This window comes from Carassius auratus, chromosome 27 (genome assembly GCF_003368295.1).
Source record: "Carassius auratus strain Wakin chromosome 27, ASM336829v1, whole genome shotgun sequence".
In the NCBI taxonomy this organism is placed as follows: domain Eukaryota; kingdom Metazoa; phylum Chordata; class Actinopteri; order Cypriniformes; family Cyprinidae; genus Carassius; species Carassius auratus.
This window is the reverse complement of record NC_039269.1, coordinates 10,606,621-10,629,499: the sequence shown is the minus strand read 5'-3', so window position 1 is coordinate 10,629,499 and position 22,879 is coordinate 10,606,621. Positions and strand designations below refer to the sequence as shown.

General features: G+C 36.1%; 2 protein-coding genes across 2 annotated transcripts; one reads left to right on the top strand and one right to left on the bottom strand.

The window, feature by feature from the left end:
• Positions 1-2,022: 2,022 nt before the first annotated feature.
• nmnat2 (nicotinamide nucleotide adenylyltransferase 2) lies at positions 2,023-9,190 on the top strand. The gene is made up of 11 exons (XM_026205837.1): positions 2,023-2,262; positions 4,389-4,477; positions 5,379-5,446; positions 5,602-5,680; positions 5,767-5,884; positions 5,967-6,047; positions 6,657-6,701; positions 7,123-7,199; positions 8,096-8,197; positions 8,343-8,410; positions 8,487-9,190. Exons 1-11 carry the CDS (start codon positions 2,178-2,180, stop codon positions 8,587-8,589), a joined length of 915 nt encoding a protein of 304 aa, XP_026061622.1. The 5' UTR covers positions 2,023-2,177; the 3' UTR covers positions 8,590-9,190.
• A 590-nt stretch (positions 9,191-9,780) lies between these two features.
• Positions 9,781-21,078, bottom strand: lamc2 (laminin, gamma 2). The gene is made up of 22 exons (XM_026205835.1): positions 20,911-21,078; positions 18,660-18,836; positions 17,859-17,982; positions 17,636-17,778; positions 17,405-17,536; positions 17,124-17,313; positions 16,766-16,878; positions 16,441-16,656; positions 16,177-16,353; positions 15,685-15,918; positions 15,248-15,384; positions 14,546-14,702; positions 14,264-14,469; positions 14,004-14,086; positions 13,433-13,570; positions 13,165-13,309; positions 12,849-12,998; positions 12,550-12,664; positions 12,143-12,339; positions 11,831-11,989; positions 11,628-11,727; positions 9,781-11,118 (listed from the first exon to the last, which is right to left on the bottom strand). The coding sequence occupies exons 1-22, from the start codon at positions 20,984-20,986 to the stop codon at positions 10,865-10,867; spliced, it is 3,423 nt and encodes a 1,140-aa protein (XP_026061620.1). The 5' UTR covers positions 20,987-21,078; the 3' UTR covers positions 9,781-10,864.
• Between the last annotated feature and the right edge of the window lie 1,801 nt (positions 21,079-22,879).

Genomic DNA, 22,879 nt, shown 5'->3' with positions numbered 1-22,879 from the left:
ATGAGATTTTGTTTAGTTGTCTAATTTTTGTTTTTCTTCAAAACTGTGAGGGAACTCTCATTTTGAAAAATCTTAGTTTATCCAGAATCAGAGCAGCTCTTTTTGGACATAGACAGACTAATAGATCCCAGTTTTTATGTAGCTGTCTGATTTTAAATCATGGTGCTCAGTAGCAATTAAATGTCAACAGCCACAAAACAGTCCAAATTACAAAACTGCACATGTGCATGTACTTTAATAATTGTATTAAAAATGCATATCTCATAATGATTTGTTAAACTGAGTTGTTTTCCCCATTTCAGCACTTTAGAGACCTTGTTTTGCAGTTGATGAGTCACACTGTGCTTCAAATGTCTGTCATCAAGTCATGCTGATAAATACATCACTGATGCAATGCCAAATATGTGAGGATTTAAAAAAAAATCGACTTCTTTATAATAATCCAAATGGAATACAACTGAGGCTAAACTAAGGAAAAATGGCATTGATTTAAAACTGCACAGAGGTGTACGTTTCTATATTTGCTATCAACTAATTCATTACATTTATTAATTGACGGTAGCAGATGCTATTATCCAAAGTGACTTACAGATGAGAATAATACATGCAGACGCAATTGGCCCAAGCTTGGTTTAGCAGCTGGACTTTTAATTACATTTGCATTATATATTGGGCAGTACAGTATGTGCTAATGAATAGTTATGATTGGTTTGAGAATAGTCTGAAAGAGACAAATCCTAACTGATCCATGATTCACTTCTTAGAGCTATAGGATCATTAGTCTGAGACAGAGGCAGTCAGTGTTAATGAGGGCCACTGGCTTGTCTCTCTTGGCTGCTTTTCTGCATGTGTGTATTGAATGTATTTTTAGTGTTGACAAACATGGGGTGCAAATGCTATTTTTTGCTATATTTGCTATTTTTTGCCATTCTGTTCAATACTCTAAAAAAAGTTTGTAAAAATAAGGCAAAATGTGTTACAAAATTGTCTGTATTGATTATTCACAGGTGTATTAATGTATACAAAAAAAACTGTGATATAACAATATTCACATTTAAATATTTTAATTTATTTGTTACTACAATAGCAAACCAAACCATTTTGTGGTTTTGTTATTTCTAGGAATAAATATAATCCAATAAAACTACATTTTTTATCATTTCATTAAAAAAACAGTGCATAAACACAGTGCGATGAAATCAAAATGTATTTTTTTTTTTTTAAATGGGCATAAGGTTTAAAGTAATTGCAAATATCTCTAAACGTCTATCTCTTCTTTTCTGTAATTTTATTCATTTAATTTCTGATCTGTCATCTGTCATTCTGTTCTAATGTGACGACCGAAATATGAAGTACTAGAAGAATCGCAATCGTTAAGAGTAAATAGAATCTTTACAATAATCAAAATTATGTCATTAATAACTCACCCTCATGTCGTTCCAAATGTCGTTGACATCAGGACTCGTGAACGAGTCAATCTTTTGTCCGTTATCTGGCTCGGCTCTGTGTTCATCTTCAGTTCTCTCTTCACAGCAGTTCAGTCAGTGTACTGTTTGAGTACATAACAACATTAAGTTTAGAGTGTACTGTGTAAACTTAATGTGTTCAGTGTTCACAGCGGTTCAGTCAGTGTACTGTTTGAGTAGACATGACTTACTCCGGGATATTGGTTTATTTTAACTCAGAGGGAGTGTCAGCCACATTAAGTTTACATCTTAAGCCATTTGTGGAATAATGCGTATTGGAGAGGCGAACTGTTTAAAACGATTAAGTTCGATTTCGTGAACTAGTTTAAGAAGATCCAGTTACATCGAATGATTCGAATGATGTCACTAAACTGCAGCGTTTTGAAATCTCACAACCGACCCGGAAGATAAGACAATGCTGAATAAAGTCGTAGTTTTTGCTATTTTTTATACCAAAATTAGTTATAAATGACATAATTTTGATTATTGGGTGAACTAACCCTTTAAGGTGAATCAGAAAAGAAAGCGATGGTTCGCGTCCTTACGCGCATGTCCCTTTAAGTGCGCAGGAACAGATCACAGTAGTGACGCTCTTCCTCTCGCGCCTGCCGCAGCCTAATGAACCTCGCCTCTTGCTGCGGTCTCACAACAAAACAAAAGGCCTTAAAATTCGCGACATATGTTCAAAAGAGATAGATCACCACAACCAGAATGACGGAGACGACTAAAACGCATGTCATTTTGCTGTCATGTGGAAGCTTCAACCCCATCACGAGGGGACACATTCACATGTTTGGTAAGTAGCCCATTTCGCCTGTTCTGGAGGGAGTGGATGATGCGCGAGCTGATTTTTAATTCAGCCGTGTGTTGTATGTGTATGTAAAGGGTTCATGGTGACCGTGATGATTTCAGACATCGTGAAGTCCGGCTTATTGATCGATTAGATGTTTCTGTAGAGAATTCTTACAGTCGGTCGCTGTCCAAAGCGAAGGTGCTGAAATGGGCGACGGCCTCAAACCCCAGACTGATCAAATCAACTCTCGATTCCGACTGTGGCGCTGCGCAGCCGCTTGTTCAGCAAGAAAACGCTATATTCATTCACGGTTTTGTAGACGCAAGCAGTATAACTACGATTTATGATATTTCAACAAGTGTAATTAATCATTACTTCTGGAGGACAAATCGTGAAGATAAATAACAATCTGTATCCGTACATTTAACGTAATGTGAATGACGTTCATGAATGTGAATGAATGTTTGCATCCATTTGTTTTTAATAAAGTCCAAAGTGGTTGAAAATGTAATGATCATATCACCGCAGTTTGTCATTAGTTTACATTTTACATTAAAATAAAGCAGTTAACATAACATTCAATTAAATTTTTAATTTAGTATTGGGATTAATGTTCTATACATTTACACCACAATATATTGAACATATATATATATATATATATATATATATATATATATATATATATATATATATATATATATATATATATATATGTCAAAGGATGAAAACCTTTAAATATATATATAATTTAATAATTATTGTAATTATTAAGACAGAAAGTCATGGTTCCATAAACAATTTTTTTGACAGTAAAATAAAATAATATAAAATAATAAAAATAATTAAAAAAAATTAAAGACCATCATTTTAATAAGCCCACACTGTGTAGTTTAAAAAGGAAAAAATAAGACCACATAAATGAACCTGTATATGCTCATATGTTCCATTTGGGTAGCCCTGGGGTCTTGCTCAGAAATAATGGTTTGATACTTCATGACTTTAAAATTATAAACAAAATGTATGGTTAATTTATCTTTCAATAAATACTGATATTTTTTGGGAATAAATGCAATTGATTTTCACGTTAAGATGTTCACTACTGTCTTTCATTGTAGTTTCTATAACGACAGAATATTTAAAGAATGTTAAGAATTTGTCTGAAAAAATGCATGTCTGCTATGTGATAACAGTGTGCCTGTGGGTTTGATTAAAGTATTTCAAATTTCAAAAGAACATGAGGGTTAAAGCTTGGCAGTTTGTGATATAGAAACTAAGAGTGCATGTCGGAAAGTAAAAGACACTCGGAGAGAGATTTCTTCCATTGGCTCGTCCATCTCCACATTTCAATGTGCCAATAAACACAGCAGGGAAAAAACCTTAGGAGCTTGGTACTTTCCTTAATTCAGTTACTGCAGCTGTATTTCTCAGAGCGTAAGCAACATGAGGAGTACCAAGACCACAGTTTGATCAATACAATTTCACTGTTTTTCCCTTGAAGCAAAAGCATCTGTGTGTCCGTGACCTATTTTTAAGCCTTCTTTTCCTACTGCATGTCTTTGCATATATTGAGGTGCAAAAATAAGAACAGGTTTATTGCTTATTCTGAGCAATGCTTCTGACGGAGATCAGCGGTATCATGCGGTATCATAACCGCTTGGATAGCTGATACTGCTAAAAATACAATAGAATATAATACATTTAAATGCTAGTTTTTAATTTATTAAGTATTGAATATCTTGGTTTCTGTTGCCTCTGCTTTTTGTTATGGACTCATTTTTCATTTCTTTGTAGTTTCTTTTGCACACTGGAGATATTTTCTTTAGAGATTTACTCAGACTATTTCTGCCTCATATTCCCAAACAGGAGATCTTGTTTCTGCCATTCACTTCTGTCAATATTCTGATGGGGCTGGGGGTGTGAGGTTATATTCGACAGACATGCTTACATCAAGAGAGAAATGTCTGTTAAAACAGAGGTGCTGTCCTCACTTAAAAGGCCTTGTTTTACTTTTTTATCTCTCTGAGAGAATTCCTTTCATCCAAGATACCTTTAGAACATGGCATAAAGTGTGTTATAGAAAACAAAAAATGCTCCTGAGATAATAAGGTAAACTGTTTGGTTTGCAGAAAAAGCCAGAGACTACCTACACAAGACTGGACGATTCATAGTGATTGGGGGTATCATCTCACCAGTACATGATTCCTATAGCAAACCGGTAAGATAATCTGTTTGTTTTAAGGTCTAAAATTATTTTAGTATTTTGTATATTTAAGCAATATCACAGGAGAAGAGTGCTATTGATTTTGAGTGCTATTGATATTGATTGCAGTTCAGTAAACAAAAAGTTATAGTAGATATTGAAAAACCTATGTTTTTAAAAAGATACATTACCAGTTGCTTTGTCCATTTTTACTTTGCCAACTAAAATAGCCCATGCATACCTCCACTTTGAATTTTGAGCAACACAAATAGTGGTGTTCCTGAATGAATCAATGTTTTTGAATGAGGAAATGATTTAGTGACCCTATAAATGAATTGTCATTCTTAAGACTATCACTTGAGTCCATCTACTGGTGTATCTATGTAACCTGCAGAAAAAGTCCCCACAAAATCCCCATACTGTTACATCACATTAACAAAGTTTTCCAGTTGAAATTATATTATATTATAATTATAGTCTATTATAGGTCTATGACACAGTTAATACACAGTAATAGGTATATTACACATCTGAAATATTAGTCACTTAAGTCATCAAACTTTTTTTTGGTAATTGCTGTGAATATGCATGACCAAATCAAACCTTTTGCGAAATCTGTGTGAGGAAATCTTTCCAGCTGAGATTCCAGATTGCTGCATTACTGAACAATGGTTTTAATAAAGGTTTTAATCTGAATCATAGAAATCATCTTTAATAATATCAACAGAACTCTAAATTAAAAAGAACTTTTGCCTAGTTTTCTTCTCTCTTAGCAACAAAGTATGAATAATAAATGCTTCTTTCAGCAAGCAGATGTAAACCTAAGAATATTGTTTGAAGCTCAGAAATTCTCTTTATTGGTGGATGCCTAGTAGACTTACTTTGCCTTATTTTGGTTTCTTTTCTGCTTTTCTAGGGCCTTGTCTCTAGCAGACATCGTCTCACCATGTGTCAGCTGGCAGTTCAGTCTTCTGATTGGATCAGGTAACTGTCAGTCAGTCAGAATGCATCTCAGCTACACCCTCATAAGAATGCTATGCAGCACTTACCTATACTTCAGCAGCCTTGAGTTATATTGATGATGGATATATATTGTAAAATGGACATACAATTTTTGATGGATTAATGGTCTTCTGTAGAGTGGATCCTTGGGAGTGCTACCAGGACACGTGGCAGACCACTTGCAGTGTTTTGGAGCATCACCGAGACCTAATGAAGGTTAGTCCCGAATTTGGCCTGAACTCAATAATTTTTCTTTACTTGTACTCAATCTCAAAGTAATAAACTGTGTTGTTCTTCTGTAGAGAGTCACAGGGTGCATTCTGTCCAACGTGAACACACCTTCCACAACCCCTGTGATTGGCCAGCCCCAAAATGAAACTTCTACTATTTACCAAAACACAGCTAACAAGTCTGTGGCTAGTAAGTGATTTTTAAATATTCAGATGTTTGTTGTTCTGGAGAACAGACATTGCATTATTGACTTGTGTCTCTTTTTCTCCAGTTAAGCTTTGGGGAAAGATGAGCGAAAGCCTGGGAAAAATTTGCTGTGTTCGCCCACACATGGAGCGTTTTACCTTTGTTGGTAAGTTAGTATATTCATATACATATTTGGGATGTGTGCCTTGACTAATTTCATATAAATTTTGTAACTGACTAGCTGACTAGTCTAACAAACCCCTAGAAGCCTATGCTGGTTTCCGTGTAACACTGAGATTATAGAGAAAAAATTCTGAATTGCAAGATATAAATGTAAAATAAATGTTAACTGCAAGAAAGAAAGTCAGAATTTTATATTCTTTATTTTAATTTTATATTTTATATTGTATTTCAGAGAAAACCACTGAATAGACATTACAAAAGTCTATTTATTTATTTATTTAACTATTGTGTTCATTTTTTATTGCATTTTTAAGTAATTAATCACACCAAATTAATGCATTAAATCATACACCCAGGCTTTCAAAGCATTTCAACCCCTTTCAATTTGTGTCAAAAATGAAAATGTCAGTCACAAAGATATGTCACAGCTTTGCGTTCTGGTTCATGTAAAAATCACATAATTCTGTATAATTATTCTGAATTATTCATACGCTTCACACAAAATGTGTATCAATTTTACATGACTCCGGTGACTTTCCAGTGAATCAATCATCCCTGTGACCTCCCATGCTTTTCTGTTTTTTCCGAACAGACGAAAATGCCAACCTTGGTACTGCAATGCGCTACGAGGAAATTGGTGAGACGATGTGATTTTCCTTGCCTTGGTTTTTGGTTTTCAAATCAGTTCTTGCTTGTCACTTTGAGTCATCATCAGGAAATACTGAGTTTGCTCAGGGAGAGAACAAAACTCACTGTATGTTTCTCCTCAGGAAAATATAAATAACATCAATTAAGACAAAGATAGACAAACGGCTGTCAGAGAGATTGACAAAAATTCTAAAAGTCATGTGATGGTGTTTGTCTGTGTACTGTGGAAAGGCATCTGTGCGATGTGTAGTCCCTTATTCTTCCTCCTCATGGGGAAAACGTGACTTGTTTCTTTTTCATCTTATCAAAGTTGTTGTGTTTACCCCCTCAGCAGAGGAAAAACATCTCATTACTGTGTTTTCTGTTTTTATGGTGTGATGTGGATGTATCTGTGATTGTGGTGTGTGCAGAGTTGCGTATCCTGCTCCTTTGTGGCAGCGATCTCCTGGAATCTTTCTGCATCCCTGGCTTGTGGAACGAAAGTGATGTAAGATATCACTCCTTTCTTTCTTTCTTTCTTTCTCTTCCAGATGAAGCAAAACCAGGAAAAAAGGTGTCGCAAAACAAGTTTTTTAAGTGAATGATTTAGTGACTCAATCATTAATTTGTGTTTTGAATGATTTAAGTCAAGTGATAATTTCAGAACAGCATGCTAGCATATTACTCTCACTTCTTTTGCCATATAAAGATAATGAAAATACTAGGAGTAGTATGCTTGGATGCAGTTCTGAATCAGTTGTCAAGATATGGGTCACATGTCTCCACCTACTGGCAGTATGATGTCATTGTGATTTCCACACTACTAAGGGTTATTTTAGTATCATTGAGATACTATTATAGTTTGAATCAGTTGTAATTTGTGTATTTTCTGTTTAAATTTTAGTAATTTTGTTGTATTTTGGCATGTATAGTAGTGGTTTCTAAAAAAAAAATATGTCTATATAGTTTTTGTTTTTATTTAAGTTTCATTTAGTACATTTAAACAATAAAAAAATTCTGCATTGGCAAATAAAATATAGTTTATATAGATCCTTTGAGTAATAAGTTATGTATTTTTTATCTACTAATTATACTACTACTATGTTAATTTTACTAATTATACTAAGGTGCTAACATTTGTATAAAAATGATGAATATAGTATGTAAGGCACTACATTTTTGTTAAAGTTATGGATTAAGGAAATTAGAACCAACTTTTCAGAATAGCATGCATTGATGAAACATTAAGACTATAGGAACATATAAATAAAGCAAATAGTGTCAGTTTTGATTTCTAAATTATGGCACTAACAATCTATCTTTAGCATACAAAACATTGTTGATACCAATCCAGAAATTTGTTGTTAAACTGAACTGAATATGTGATTCTAATATTTTTTTTAGATGGAAGTGATTGTGGGGGATTTCGGGATAGTGGTGGTTCCTCGGGATGGAGTTGACACAGAAAGGATAATGAACCATTCATCTGTGCTTCGAAAACATAAGGTATTATTATTTGGAGAGTTTGGGGTACAACCTAGTACGTTCTTTACTGTTAAGTTGTAGTTATATTGCACAGTAAATGCATGCAGTTTAGAGCATATTTGCTGTTTTGTGTTATTTATAAGGCTTCGTTTTTTTTCTCTCACAGGACAGTATAATCGTGGTTAAGGATGAAATCGACCACCCGATGTCAGTCGTCAGTTCGACTAAGAGCAGGTGCATGCTCTCGCCGTCTACACATAATTAATCTCAGCGTTCTGTACCCTAACCCTCTTGTTTTTCTCTTCACCAGACTGGCTCTTCAGCACGGCGACGGTCACGTGGTGGATTACCTGAGCCAGCCCGTCATCGACTACATCCTGCAGAGTCAGCTCTACATCAATGCTTCTGGATAGGGTGGAGAAGTCCACTTCCGAGCCGTCAGTCATCCCTGTCTGTCTCTCTCTGTGTAATCTAGAGTATAATCCTCCTGTGCTACCACTGCTTTTCCATGTAGAGGAGCATTAATCTGTCCTCCGCTCTTACTCGTGTCTCACTGGGATGTACAGCACTGTGCCTGAGGGATCTGCTCCACCAATCAGCTTTAAGGGACTGGGTGGGCTTAGGTGCCCATTAGGAGGAAGAGGAGAGAGCCTCGCTGCCACTATGACAGAGAAAGAGTGTTTTTGATTGAATTAGATAATTCATTGCCTGCTATATGTCAGTCTTTGCTGTTGATTTAATGCTCTCTGTTCTTGTAGTTGCATGCCTAAGGGTTTCCTTTCAGCGCACGAGTGTTTAAAATACCACGTAGACCGTAGTCTGTGGTTACAGTGTTTGGAAAAAAAAACTATGCTTAGACTCATCTCATCTCTAACTACATTTTCTACTCATCCATCAACTGTATGTACAGAGAACATCTCATATACTGTATTATGCCTCAGTGTTTTGTCTTCAATGTGCATTCATGTATACGTGGAGTATTTGGTTGCACATTAAAGAATGCGATTTCATTGACTTTGCTTTCGTGCACATTTACTTCTCCACAGCTCCTTTTTGCTCGACATTAACTTGCTAACATGTCACACATGTGATGTCTAGTAAACTGCCTGTGCATCAAACCATTCGTTTCAGGATGAGATCCCTTGCACTTTTGTTTGTTTTGTGAAGAGATGCAAAAAAAAAAATCTATGCTTTTGAACTCTTTTTAAAGTTGGAACATTCTTTAAATGATTCAATTATGATTTGAGCTGACATGAAATGTCAATCTGCTGCACATCTAACACAACCTTTATAAATGAATCAAAGTGTATTTGATGAGAAGAATAACAGATTCAGCTAATTATGTATATTGTGCATAACTGCTTTTGTGAGTTTATGGGAGGCTCCGGCTTTACAATATGAAGATATGAAGAAGACTTCAATATATTACTGTGATTATTGTTTTTCATATGATAATGCTCTAAGTCTCAGGTAAAAAATTGTTTGATTTTGATCATTTTAACCAGAGACTTTTCATAAATGAAACTAGAAGCCCAGAATGGTAATCTTCAAAAATGTAAAGCCTATTAAAATATCAAGATTGTAACTGTAACCACTTCAGTCCCAGCGTTTACTAGGTTTATTGCACCTGCTGTTGGTTATGTTCATTGTCACATACATTAAATGATAAATATAACACCCCCATTTTATAATATACAGAGAACTATTAAACACACTGATACCTCACTGCTTGTATCAACATAAATGCATGATTTGTTTTCCATTTTCATTGAGCAATCACTATAGCAACTAGCATATCAGGAATCATTAGATTTTCTCTCAATGTAACATCATAAAGAATATTTTTTTTTCATGGTTTTGGTATGCTGCATTCTTCTGTAGTGCTAAAACCCTCAACGCTTCCTTGCGTTCTTCATGCCTTTTTTCAAAATCACAAGCAACAGAAATAGATATTGTTGATGATATTGTCTGTTTCTTGTATTTGTATTGCCCTCTTGCTTTTGAATTGATAATAGAGATACATCTCCTTGTATGCATATAAAACACCATGTAACATAAGTTCTGTTTTTGAGATGCTAAAACTGTAGATTAATTTTAGATGTCAATATTATTCATTTTTTAGTTGTTGTCTATGGTGTAAAGCATGAGTAAGTGTGTCTGTGTAATGTCTTACAATACATGAATATATTTCTACTTTATAGTGGCTATTTAATAAGCATTCAAAAACTGAAAAAGTATGTTGCCATGAAAATAACTCATGCCCTTGATGACAATACTGAATTTAATAAAACAGAACAGAACAAAAAAGAATGAGAATTGTTAGTTTGTGCATTTCTTTTTGTGCATTTTTCACTAGATGCTGAAGCAGATGGAGAAGCAACTTGATGTTACCTCTCACCTAGAACAATTACAGATATTGTATATGTTTATCTATTAATCTCCCACAATGAAATATCTTTGGCACTCATGCGAAACAGAAATATAATTTACCTCATTTCAACTTCACAGTAATAATTTTTTGAAATTGTAAAAACAAATTTAACTGAAAAAAATAAATACTAAAAATTCTCACACAGTACAAAATCATGTTATAACAAAAAAATACTCTTTAGTTAAAAAGTAGTGCCAGTAAGTTCATAGATTAAACTATGTAACACTGTGATTTGGCCCTGCAGTAACCCAAAGCCTTTACGGCCTTTCAATAGGTGGTATGTTGAAACAGCCACTGGGAATGCTTTTACGGATCTCCTCTAAGTTGGCAATGTCGGCCAGGATGGTGTCAATGTCTTTGATCATGCCTGAAATGGTGGCTCTCTGCTGGGCTTCCTTCTCCTCCAGCTCCCTGAGTCTGGGCCTCAAGTCCTTCTCCACGCGGCTGCGGCTTTTAGTGACGGCGTCCTCTAACTCGGACAGTCGTGTGTCGTCAACGGTCCCAGGAGTTCCTGGAAAACAGTATTACAATCATGGTGATTCCTTGCTCATCACTGGGATAAAAAATATTTTAGTTTTGCTTCTGACACACCATTATCAAATGTTTTAAGTGATATTTTATAGAAAACACTAAGATACTCTGACAAAGCTTGTCACACAAATGTTACCACAAAATGTATTTATTAAAATAGGTTTTGTTAATTAAAATAAATTAGACTAAAATATAAACAAACAAAAGAGAAAAAAACTTTGGCAAAAATGAAAAACGCTGTCTAGTCTGAATTAAAATAAGTTGAAGTCGAAGTAATACTAAAACTGAAGTAAAAATAAATTAAAGCTAAATAGAAAATGAACAAAAAATGCTAAAAATGACAAAAGCACGTAACAAAATGACTAAAGTTTAACTGGATAAAATGAAAAATAAACAAACACATTGAACAAATGCTAATTAAAAATATCAATATTCTCATATTACATAAACTGCTTGTGTTGCATGTAGTGAATCACTGTTATAACTCACCTAGGGAGCTCATAATATCAGTGATTGTCTTAAAAGTATCACTAACAGCATCCCTGGAGTTCTTTGCATATTGAAGTGCCCCACTGGACTCCATGAGAGCCTGATTTAATAACAAAGAAAAGAAAATGTAGCATACATCTCCACTTTTACATATAATTTCAAGTGTCTTTCTCAAAGAGTTTTAGGTAAGCAGACATTCTTACTTTCTTTGCGTCAGTAATCTGTGCTTTTGCTTTGTTTTTCTCTTCATTCAGTTTGTCTCTAGTTACAGAAGCCCCTTTCTTCAGTTCATCCACATCTTTTTTCAGTTTAGTGGCAGCTTCCAAAGTATCCAAAGAGGAAGGAAGAGCAGCTGACATTCCCTGTGGAGACACATACAAGCATCCTGTGAGCACATTCAAAATTTTCTGTATCCGACTCAAAAAGACCCACTCAGCCCATGTCATTCAGTATAGCAAGTAAAAGAGCTTGTGAGAAACTGAACTGTTTGCACTCAAGGCAGCAGGTCACTATACCTCCAGTTTGGTTGCAGTGCTTGTAAGAGTGTCGATGGTGTCCTGAGCATCTCTGTAGTTAGAAGACATTGCATCCAGAATGTCCTGAGTCTTAATGTTGTCAGCTATGGCCTTCTGGATGGTGGCATTGATGGCAGGAAGTTTTCTAATAGCGGCATCTGCCAGATCCTTATTCCCACTGATCTGGTCATCAAATCCTGAGTTAAGAAACCATAGAGAAATGCATATTTTTAAAGGGTAAAGGTTAATTGTGTTGGTTAGTTTAAATAATCACAGAACATTATCTGGAGATATAAGAGACTCCTTCAAAAATATATATATATAAAAAACTTTTGACTGACAAACTCTTCATCTGTAGTGCATCTATAATATTTAATAGCTTGTAAAAATCTAGTGTTCATCTGTACCTTTGAGTGTCTCTAGTGTCTTATCCAGACTATCCTTGTTGTTGGCATAGATTTCCAGAGATTTATTTGTAACTGCTTCAGCTGCAATTGCCCTGGCAAAAAGTTGGTCTTGAACCTTCAATAAAGCAAAAACCATAGTTAATTTTCCCGTTGACCCAGGAACAACCATTAAAGGTCAATATTTGCACAGAGATATATAAATCTTGTTGCAATTTCTTAGTTGACTATATTGTTCTTTGTAGTTATTGGTTTCTGAACATCTACACTTTCAGGGATGTTTAACAGAGGATCAGGTTTACCTGTTGGAAGCTCTTGGCCTTATTGAGCAGATCAGCTGTCTCTTTCTGCTCACTGAGCATATTCTGCTGAAAGTCCTGGTACTGTGATAAACTGCCCTCCACCATACCCTTCAGACCGTCGAACTTGGAAACCACACCAGCAATGTCCTTCTGCAGAAAAAGAAAGATAATAGTACACATTGTTCATTTTACACGGTGTATTTTTGTTAACGGCAGTATAAACATGTGGGTACAAACAAAGACTTGCATCCCCGGTATTCACCTATTTTTACTTAAACTCTTCTATAAACATAAATATTCAATTCAGATTGACTACCGTGAAGGGCTTGGGAAGTTTCTTCTCCAGGTCAGATAACTGTTTGAGAGTGTTCTGAGCCACGCCGCTCTCCTTTCCAGCTGCATCAGTAATTTGAATGGCCTTCCTATCAATGTCAAGCACTTTAGTGACGTCTGCTTCATACCTGAAAACAACATCATTAGAAAGTAAGGTCACAGTCTTCATCTCTGCACAATAAAGGTTAACACTTTGGTACTGTGGAGAATATGATCTGTTTAATAGTGTTTCTAATACAAAAGCAACTTACTGGTTTTTGAGGTCCCTGAGCTCGTCTTTGACATTATTTTCTCGTCTGATGACACCTCGGATGAGGTCTAGGGCTTGCTCAGATTCTGCTAGAGATTTGGCTGCAATGGTCTCCACTGTCACTGCCTCACCTTGGTGCCTGACAGGAAAAATGCCTTCAGTCAGTCTTTTTTTTTTTTCAGTTTTTTTCATATATTTTGGATGCTCAACAAAGATGAAATGTAACGTGGAAGTCTAGTCAGTGGTTAAAGGATTTTTTAATGCAATGGTTCTCGACTATCTTTCCATGGACAGCAAGGAAAGAAAAAAAAAGCTCAATGCATAAAATAATCATGCAGAGTTAAGATAGCAAATTCAATCAAATTCCAGACTCTAATAAATACAATAAATTTCAGTCTCTGATTAATGACTTTTAATTAAATGTTTCCTATATAGTCTCTGTGCCAAAGCAAAAACAGTTCAGAACCACATTTGCTTGAAAGCTATTAATGCTTTTGTTGACTAAGCAAGAGCACATGCAGTTGTTGTGTTGTTTCACTGTTTGTGGCATTTGAGAATAACACGTGACTTACTGCTCAGCAAGATCAGCAGCTCTCTGAACCAAATCAGACAGGGTTTCAGCGCCTGGCAGCGCATCATCACCTGAGGGAAACTCCTGAAATAGACATACAGGGAATGAGGGAAATGCTGAGATTTTCAAAACAGTGATTCTCCTTTTATTAACCCTCTATGTGATGGTTAGGGTGAAACATTCAGCTGAAAACCTAAAGCTAAAATAAACACCCATATTAATATAACAACACCCATTTAAATATAATAATGAAATACTCACAGCCTGTTGGATGTCCCGTTTGGCCTGTTGCAGTTTTAACCTGATCTCATTGATGAGTTTACGGATTTCTGAAACTTCTGTTCTGTACTGCCGATCATTGTTTCTGATCCCATCCACTGTCGTCATCAAAGCCTCCATTTTTCTGTCCTCTCTCAGCTGGGATCGGCTAATGCTCGCCAGTTTATCTTGAAGCTGTTTCTCTGTATCTATTTGGAATTTAAAAAAATTAATAAACTAGGTATACACAATGAAAAAAACAAGATAAAATAAGGATTTTCATACTTGTGAGTTCATTGGCTCTAAATTCCAGGTTTTGCACCATGACCTCTGAGGCCCTAATAGCCCGTTCCAACTGAGCATCGTTGACTGGAGCATCATCACCTCCGATTCCTTTAAATAAATCCTCCATCTCTTGCAGCTGTCTTGCATAAACCTCTATCTGTTAAATAAAAAAAAAAACATGTTTGACATTTGTTTGCCATCAACATTTGTTCATATATCTCTACTTTAATAGGTTTGCAGGGATTGTATCCAACCCTACAGCAAATGCCATCATTTAATGTTTCCAATCATTTTTAACCTTGACTGAAAAGGCTTTTTTCTCTCTTGTTATACAGATTTGGTAAATGCACTAGAGTTAACAGCAGTCAGATTCAGTGCGTGCTGGTGGTCCCTGGGAAAATAGCACATTTAATCCCACCCACACGAGCGGTGTTCAAAGCAGCATACCGTTATATCACTCTCCAGATAATAAACAATCATCCATTTTTTATTTCACACAGAGTAGAGTGTAAAGTGTTTATTTTGATATGATATTAAATGAACATTATTTTCTAATGGTTAAATCGCACACTAAAATTTGATAATTGAAGACATGGTCAACCTATTTTTACCTTCTTTCATGTACATTTCCTATCATATCATATAAATATTTTCATTTGTTTGTTTTTCTTTATGTTTGTTTTGAGTTCTGCAGTGTCTTACCTTGTTCTTGACTGGGTTAAAGCAGGAAGGACATGTTGATTTGTCACACCTGAGTCCATCGTGACCTTCCTTACACTTGCACTGTCCTTTAACATTGCATGATTTTGACACAGAACCCTGTTGGTTGCAGTTACAAGCTACAGGGAGAAAAGCGTAAAACTGAGGTCAATTTCACTATTAGGGTTTTTACATTTCACTTTTTTATCAACATTATATTCCAACATACTTACTCCCAACTCGTCACATATTGATGCTTTATGAGGACCCTTTGGTGTAATTTTTTGATGTGCAGGGTCCTCGATAGCTTTAAATAAGAAGAAACCCTGCACATCAAAAAGCGACGCCAAGGGGTCCTGACCAAGTGTCATTATGTGACAAGTTGGGAGTGAGAGCTGTTTTATATTCAGGCTTGTGTCAGTTCTAGTTGTTTTTCATACCCTGACATGGCTCTGTGGGGTAACTGTGGTAGTATCCATCTTCGCAGTCCTCACACTTGGGGCCGGTGCTGTGATTCAAGCACTCCTGACACTCTCCTGTCCGGCGGTCACAGTTGCTGACAGCGTTCTGGTCCACATGGCCAAGACATTGGCAAGGCTGGCACTGTTTGGGAGGACCATACTCTCCCAGGGGGTCTCCATAAAAACCATCATCACAGATTTCACAACGAGAGCCTAGAAAATATTAGTATATATTAGTAATATTAGTAAATATTAGTAATATTAGTTCCATTTAAATTTCAGCTAATGTTCTTCTAATGTATTGACTTCGATAATCCTACTTTTATAGTACTTTTTGACATTTTACAAATCGACAGCGCCAGTTATTTTATTATACATGTACATAACAACAGACTTTTCAATTTTGGGTGCACTATCCCTTTAAGAACATCTGCGTCATGTTTGCCTGTTCTTTTACTCCGTGTTCCTCACCTGTAGTCCCCTGGGGACAGCGAGCACACATCACCTCCTGGGTTCCTGGAATAACATAGCAAGCCTCTCCCTCGGGACAAGGACACTTCTGGCAGGAGTTGGGCTGTTGGCGGTTTACATAATAACCTTTAGGGCACATCTGCAGATTTGGTGTCTCATCAGCAGAGTAACAGCCTCCTGTAAACACAACAAATCCACCTTCCTTAGCTCAGATTTTCTTCAGAACTAAAACACCAATATGGGTTAAATGCTTAAATAACCAACCAGTTTCTGGATCACATGTTCCACCCTGACAGGAGCAGGGCTCACACGGGCTTTGGGGTCCTTGACCAGGGAAACGCCTCCTGTATCCAGTGGCACAGCGTTCACAAAACAGTCCATCATAACCAGCAGGACATCTGCACTTTTCTACCCAAGTGGCAGGGGTGCCAGGACCCAGTTTAGCTGACACCAGAGACACATCATCCAGATAACCACGTCCTGTTGTGAAAGCAGATATACAATTATTTTATTATGTTTTATTATGTTATATGTGCACTTGTTTCCAACAATGCAGCTCAGTCATAGAATGGAGAGATTAAACACCTACCATTTTCACCAAATGTTCCTCTGATTTTAATGGCTGTAAGGTTGCCCAGAAGTGTTTGAAATTCTTTGGATGAGAGCTGTGGTTTCCATTTGCTGCCAGGCTGTTCGTCCAGTCTATGAAATATGATATGCATTAGAAGATTTTTTTTATCAGACTTTTTATCATTTGTCACATTTGTATATAAACGGAACAATCAAAACACCTCTAAAACTAGTCATTAACTGATATTGTACCCATATACAGTAACATATCCCTAAAAAATGAGTTATAACAGAAGCAGGAACATGGGAAATGTAAGCACCACTTACATTTCTTTAGAACACGCAAAGATCTAGTTTTTCAAAATGATGCGACTCACCTGAACGTGTAGGTGACTTTCTTGGCACAGGGAACCACGGTCCTCAAGTCTCCTAGCGAAGCAGACACCTTAAGACCTGCTCCTTCTAGGATAACATCAGAGATGGAAGGACGACGGACACCTCTGTCCAGACGCAGAGAGAAGCTGAGCGTCTGACCGTAGCTCAACGCTTGATTCCCCAGATAGGATGCTACGATAAACACAGAAGCACAGGAGTCAACGAAATGTCAATACATCACTGACTGTAAAGAAAGTAAATATAGAAAATATAATCATCGTACCTGGAGCAAGCAGATAAACAGGAAGGATCTCCTTAGAGATAACCTCAAGGTCTTTGTGAGTAGGAGACCATCTGAATTGCACTTGTGAAGGTTTCAAACCTTGATCCGTGGCAGCTCGCCAGCCCTCAGGACCTGTGAGACCAGACAAACATTTGCTGTAAATCAACAACTTAAACAAAAATGTGATTTACTAAAAAAAAACAAAAAACAGAGATTACACATCAAGCTCACCGGTTTCAAAAGTTGAAGTGATGTTGTAAATGGAATATCCCTCGGCTGAGGAGCACACATTTGAGTGGCCGTTGCAAAAGCAGGGCAGACACTCCTGTGGATTATTCGTGAGACGGCCGCTGTTACGTGACCGACAGATTACCCTGCATACGAGGAACACTGGTTATTGACATTATTGTAATAGTTAGATACAAGTCAGAGATGCAAGGCTCACTGTTCTCACCTCAAAGGCTCACATCCACTGGCAGTGACTGGAGTGTCATCACGACAGCGGTCACACTTGTCTCCAAAAACTCCTTGTTTACATGTACACCATCCCGCATTGTTGCATCCTGGTCCTTGAGAACCTGAATAGAAAAAAGGATATGCAATTTTGCTTATACTTCACCATATAGGGTGGACCCACAAATATTTGAAAACTTACAATTTACAAATTTACAATTTTCATTACATAACAAAATAGCAAAACAAGTATCATTTATTTGAACGAAATTTAGCACAAGCACACCTTTCGATCAAAATATTTCACAAAATGAAATGTCCTACATTTTTAATTATGAAACAATATATGTATTGAAACATGTTCATATGTTAATATAATTAATTATACCGATAGTTGTTCTGCTAAGACAGTGTGAACTTGATGGAAACTGACTTCATACCAGGAAAATTTACATTTGGACCAACTGGTTAAAAAATTCATTAACAGGTGTCTCAGAAAAGTCAATTATGAAAAAAAAAAGAAGCTCTGGCATCATTTGTTTAAAGGTGTTGCTTGGTTTGATATTTTCTAATACAATGGAACTGAGACATTTTTAAGATTGTTTGATATATTTTGGAGCCAGATTCAGAAACATTAGTAAAAGATAAAATGACTGCTATGTCCCACATGACTGTAAAATCTCCCACTGTGCTTATAAACCTTACGTTCCAGAGAAACAAATGTGCAATTCTTTACAATTTGCTCTTTGAACTATCTTTTTTTTTTTTTTTTAAAGACATTTCATCTTAAAGTGGCCCTCACCTGCAGTGTTGCAGTTGCAGGGCACACAGTTGTCTCCTGCCCTCTGGTGGTAGTATCCTTCCTTACAGCTTTCACAGTGCCGCCCTTCAGTGTTTCCTTGGCAGTTTATACAGTAGAGTCCCAGGTGATCTGCTCTGCAGTACTGTGCTTTACCATGACATGAACAGGCACCCGAGGCTGCAAGACAACATGCCAAGATGAGTTACTTGGTCTCTATAACTTTTCCCTAAAGCAGGAACCTACAAAGACGTTCTGTGGTTAAGGAATGTGCTAGATAAGTAGATTTGTTACAGTCTTTGAAAAGATAGCAGTGCTACACATTGTCAAAGTTAACTGGCGCCAGTCAAGTTTTTAGTGGTATTGATGTGAGCATGGGAAAGTAACATCTAAAGACCATCTTATACCAATAAAAACAAACAATTTCCATAAATGCAGAAAATTACACTCCACCCTATAAGGCATATTCATTCACTCTCCAGGATATTATACAGACAATAACTCAAACCCACAAACCATTAGCTATCGGAGAATACAATAACAAAACCACACGTCTGAGAATCAAGAAGAATCTGAAAGATACTCCGGACATCCAGGAGTGGACAACTTTTAAAAGGGAAGAAGTACAGCTGTGTATACACACATTAGGTCATGTAAAAACAACCTAGTCCACGTTCAGCCAGGCCTATGATAATGGATGTTAGATAATAGACTGGCTTTGTGGGTAGGACAAGCTCACTCTTGTAAGTCATTTAACAGAAAGTCAAAATGAGGTAATGTGAAGTCAGAATGAACCAAATCTCATCCATTCAGAACAGACATTTGATTCCTCCTAGCGGGGCAACATCAGGGTCCCTCACAGGTGAGCAACACAGACAGACAGCAACAACAGCCTCTCAAATAGAGACAAAACTACCCAGCTGTTAGACAACAGGCATCCTTATAGGGCCCCGGGGTGGTTTTTTTCTCGCACAGATTGTGATGTTGTGTTTCCAGTTTCGAAAAGTTTTTTATTTTTTTATTTTACAACCCCACTTTGAAATGTATTAGGTACATTTGAAAAAAAAAAAAAAGAACCAAAAAACTAAAACTTGTTAACACTGCCTCAAGGGTGTTTTTAATACTAGGGCTAAGGGACAGACTCTAAATGTGATATATTTCACACTTTTGACTGCCATAATCTGTCTCTCTGTGTATTTCCTCTTTTAGAAAGTCATGAAAATACTATTATACTTTTTCATTTTTTTCTATTAGAGCAAATGGGAATCCAAAAATCTAATTTGCTGTAGTCTCCTTTTCATCACTAGCCTATAGAGATTTACCCAAACAACGATTTTCAGAAAAAATGACAGATAAATGTCCTGGAAATGGAAATAATGGGAAAAATTATTACTTTTTTTTTTTTTTTTGATAACAAGTCGTCCCAAAACGTTCGCGCATGTTCAAGACGCCCAAAAAGTAGCGGGACGCGGCGCAACTGTATCGAGTGTTTACAAAGAGTTAGGCAACAATTAAATTGTTCTTATATATATATATATATATATATATATATATATATATATATATATAAGTAGGATATTAATATATATATATATATATATATATATATATATATATATATATATAAAATAAAAACTTGTATGCATGTATAATTATAATTATACATAATTATAGAATTAGAATTATTATTATTAAAAGTTGAATAGAAGTAGTTTTAGCCAGGACATTCATAACCATTGTAACAATTTAAATCATGCTGATTGTATCCTATCTGGCTAACAGATTTTCTCACTAATAATCACTATGATTATGAGCATTGTGGTTATAATTAGACTGTTATTATGATCTGATGAGTTAATAACTGTCAGTATTTTTGTTACACTGCAGTTCACTGTAACTATAATCTACAGTAAATACAGGTAAAATTGTCTTTCTGATCTCTTGTTGCTGGTGCTTGTTTAAAATACGATGCCAAATGGATAAACTCCTCAATAGCTAGCATAACATTTTACATTGCTAAATGTAAGACAGAGAAAACTGAAAAATATGTAAAAATGGTAAATACCCAAATATGTTTTGCTAGTTGTCCCACTTTCATAGCTTTGTTGGACTGAATTAATTCTGCAAATTGCCTAAAGTTTAATAAAAGCCATGCTCACTAATCACTTAAAATTAAGCGCTACTTAACGTAGTCAACACACTATCATAATGTAAAAAATGAATGAGTATATACAGGCAGAATAACTTCACTTACATCGGACTGTTCCCTGAACTGGAGACCAGATGTAAACTGCGCAAAGAAAAACCCAAACGATCTTCATTTTCCACATCCAAGAAACAAGATAGTGCGCCGCGTTCTCTGCTGGATATCACGGATCCTGGCGGTCCGTTAGTCCTCAGGAGATGAGATGGACAGCTGATCCCCGCACGCGCATTTAAAATCTTCCCACCGGACAAGTGCAGGCACGTGGAGCTCCGTGTGTCAACGGTGAATCATTCACACACAGTATGTGCCTGTCTGATAGGAAATGCATCATAAAGACGTGTTTGATTAAATGCCTTTAACCACAGCACCAGAACAATTAAACCAATTGTTCATCAATGCTTCAGATTATTTGGATCTGAGTGTGCAATAGGCTATGATATTAAAAGTAGGATATTAATGCTTGAGGCTATGTGTAATAGATAGTTCCAGTATCTAATAGATCCATAAAACTCTTATTAATAAAGTAATACACAAAACAACAGACAGAAGAAGATACAAATTAGACAAACCAATTAAAAAAAATTGTAGTATGCTATTTAAATAAATGTGCTTGTATTAAAAAAAATCATTAGCCTAAGATAAGAGGTCCGTTTTTAAGAGGTTAATGTTGTTATAGATTCCGTATGACAAAACTTTATTCTCCTTAAAAATCGTTAAATATTTATTATTTAATAAATAATATAAATGATGATAATAATAATGCAAGGTATTTGTATTTATTTAAAACAGCTGCTGATGGCCAAAGTGTGGTACAATCTAAAACGTAAAATAATAAAATACAAAAATTAACAAGGAGATAGAGTACAATACAATCTATAGACTGATAAAAGAACACCCTGAATTAAAAGTATTACACTGAGCCAAAGAAAAAAGAGGTTTTCAGGGAAGATTTAAAGGAATCAGCATCGGACAACAGCCTTATGTGTACCAGTAGATTATTATAATAATAATTATTATGAACTTCTAGTATTTTAATAATTGTTGTTATTATTAATTACTAGAAGTTATCATGGCAAGAGAATGATAGGAAGAGAACCACAATCAACTGAAGATCAAACTATCAAACCGAAGCCATAGAAGTTTAGAAATCAGTTTTCTTCATTACAACACAGTCCTCTATATCTGATCCACAACAAGAAAGCATTACATGTTAGGGCACATCTGAAACAGTAAAAAAAACTTTCAATAAATCGACTTAAAGAACACACTATAGACTACAGACAACCTGACTTATTATGAGCTATATCTTATTTATTCAGTGTTTGTGGATTACAAATTCTATAATAACTGTACTGGCACTGTATCACTGTTGTGTTGAACTGGGTACATGGATAATGACTTATTGTAGAATTTCATCACATGCAATTTGGCAACTTTTTAGTTATAGTAGAGTAGTAAAGAAACAAAAGTTAGGCCTTTGACTGTTGCTTGGATATCAAAACTACAACTGTCATCAAAATACCGGTACAAACTGAACCGTGTTGGTACAACAGCTGAATACACCGCGCTCATGAAAAATCCAAGGCCCGAGGGCAGTGAATTTCTGGCTACGCCCTGTCACGAACTCTCTGAGAGAAAAGGAAAGATCCTGGGCTGAGTCAGAGGTGTCTCAGCTACGCATTACCAAAACACACCCAAACATCCAGCGCCACGCATCTTTATCTTCCACACCTTGTTCCTCACACAGACGGAGCGAGCCCCACCTAAACCTCTCCAGGTAAACATGCTCATACACTTCCCCTCCGGCTGCAGAGAACGGCATGGTGTAGTGTGAGGCACTGCCAGCACCACACCCTCACACACACACACACACACTTTGAAAGTCTCATAAGGCCTCTCGAAGATCACGAAGAATAATCAAAATAACCTGCCTCTTAGTTATTATTACATCAAGAAAAAGCAAATCTCATTTAATTTCTTTCTGTAGGTTTTTAATTGATTGACTAATGTGAATATA

Coding starts and splice junctions, on each gene's coding strand:
- nmnat2 (XM_026205837.1), top strand. CDS start 2,178: ATGACGGAGACGACTAAAACGCATGTCATTTTGCTGTCATGTGGAAGC. Junction 2,263..4,388: donor GGGACACATTCACATGTTTG/GTAAGTAGCCCA, acceptor TTTGGTTTGCAG/AAAAAGCCAGAGACTACCTA. Junction 5,447..5,601: donor CAGTCTTCTGATTGGATCAG/GTAACTGTCAGT, acceptor GGTCTTCTGTAG/AGTGGATCCTTGGGAGTGCT.
- lamc2 (XM_026205835.1), bottom strand. CDS start 20,986: ATGTGGAAAATGAAGATCGTTTGGGTTTTTCTTTGCGCAGTTTACATC. Junction 17,779..17,858: donor AGTGGATGTGAGCCTTTGAG/GTGAGAACAGTG, acceptor CCTCGTATGCAG/GGTAATCTGTCGGTCACGTA. Junction 17,537..17,635: donor CACTTCAACTTTTGAAACCG/GTGAGCTTGATG, acceptor CTGGTCTCACAG/GTCCTGAGGGCTGGCGAGCT.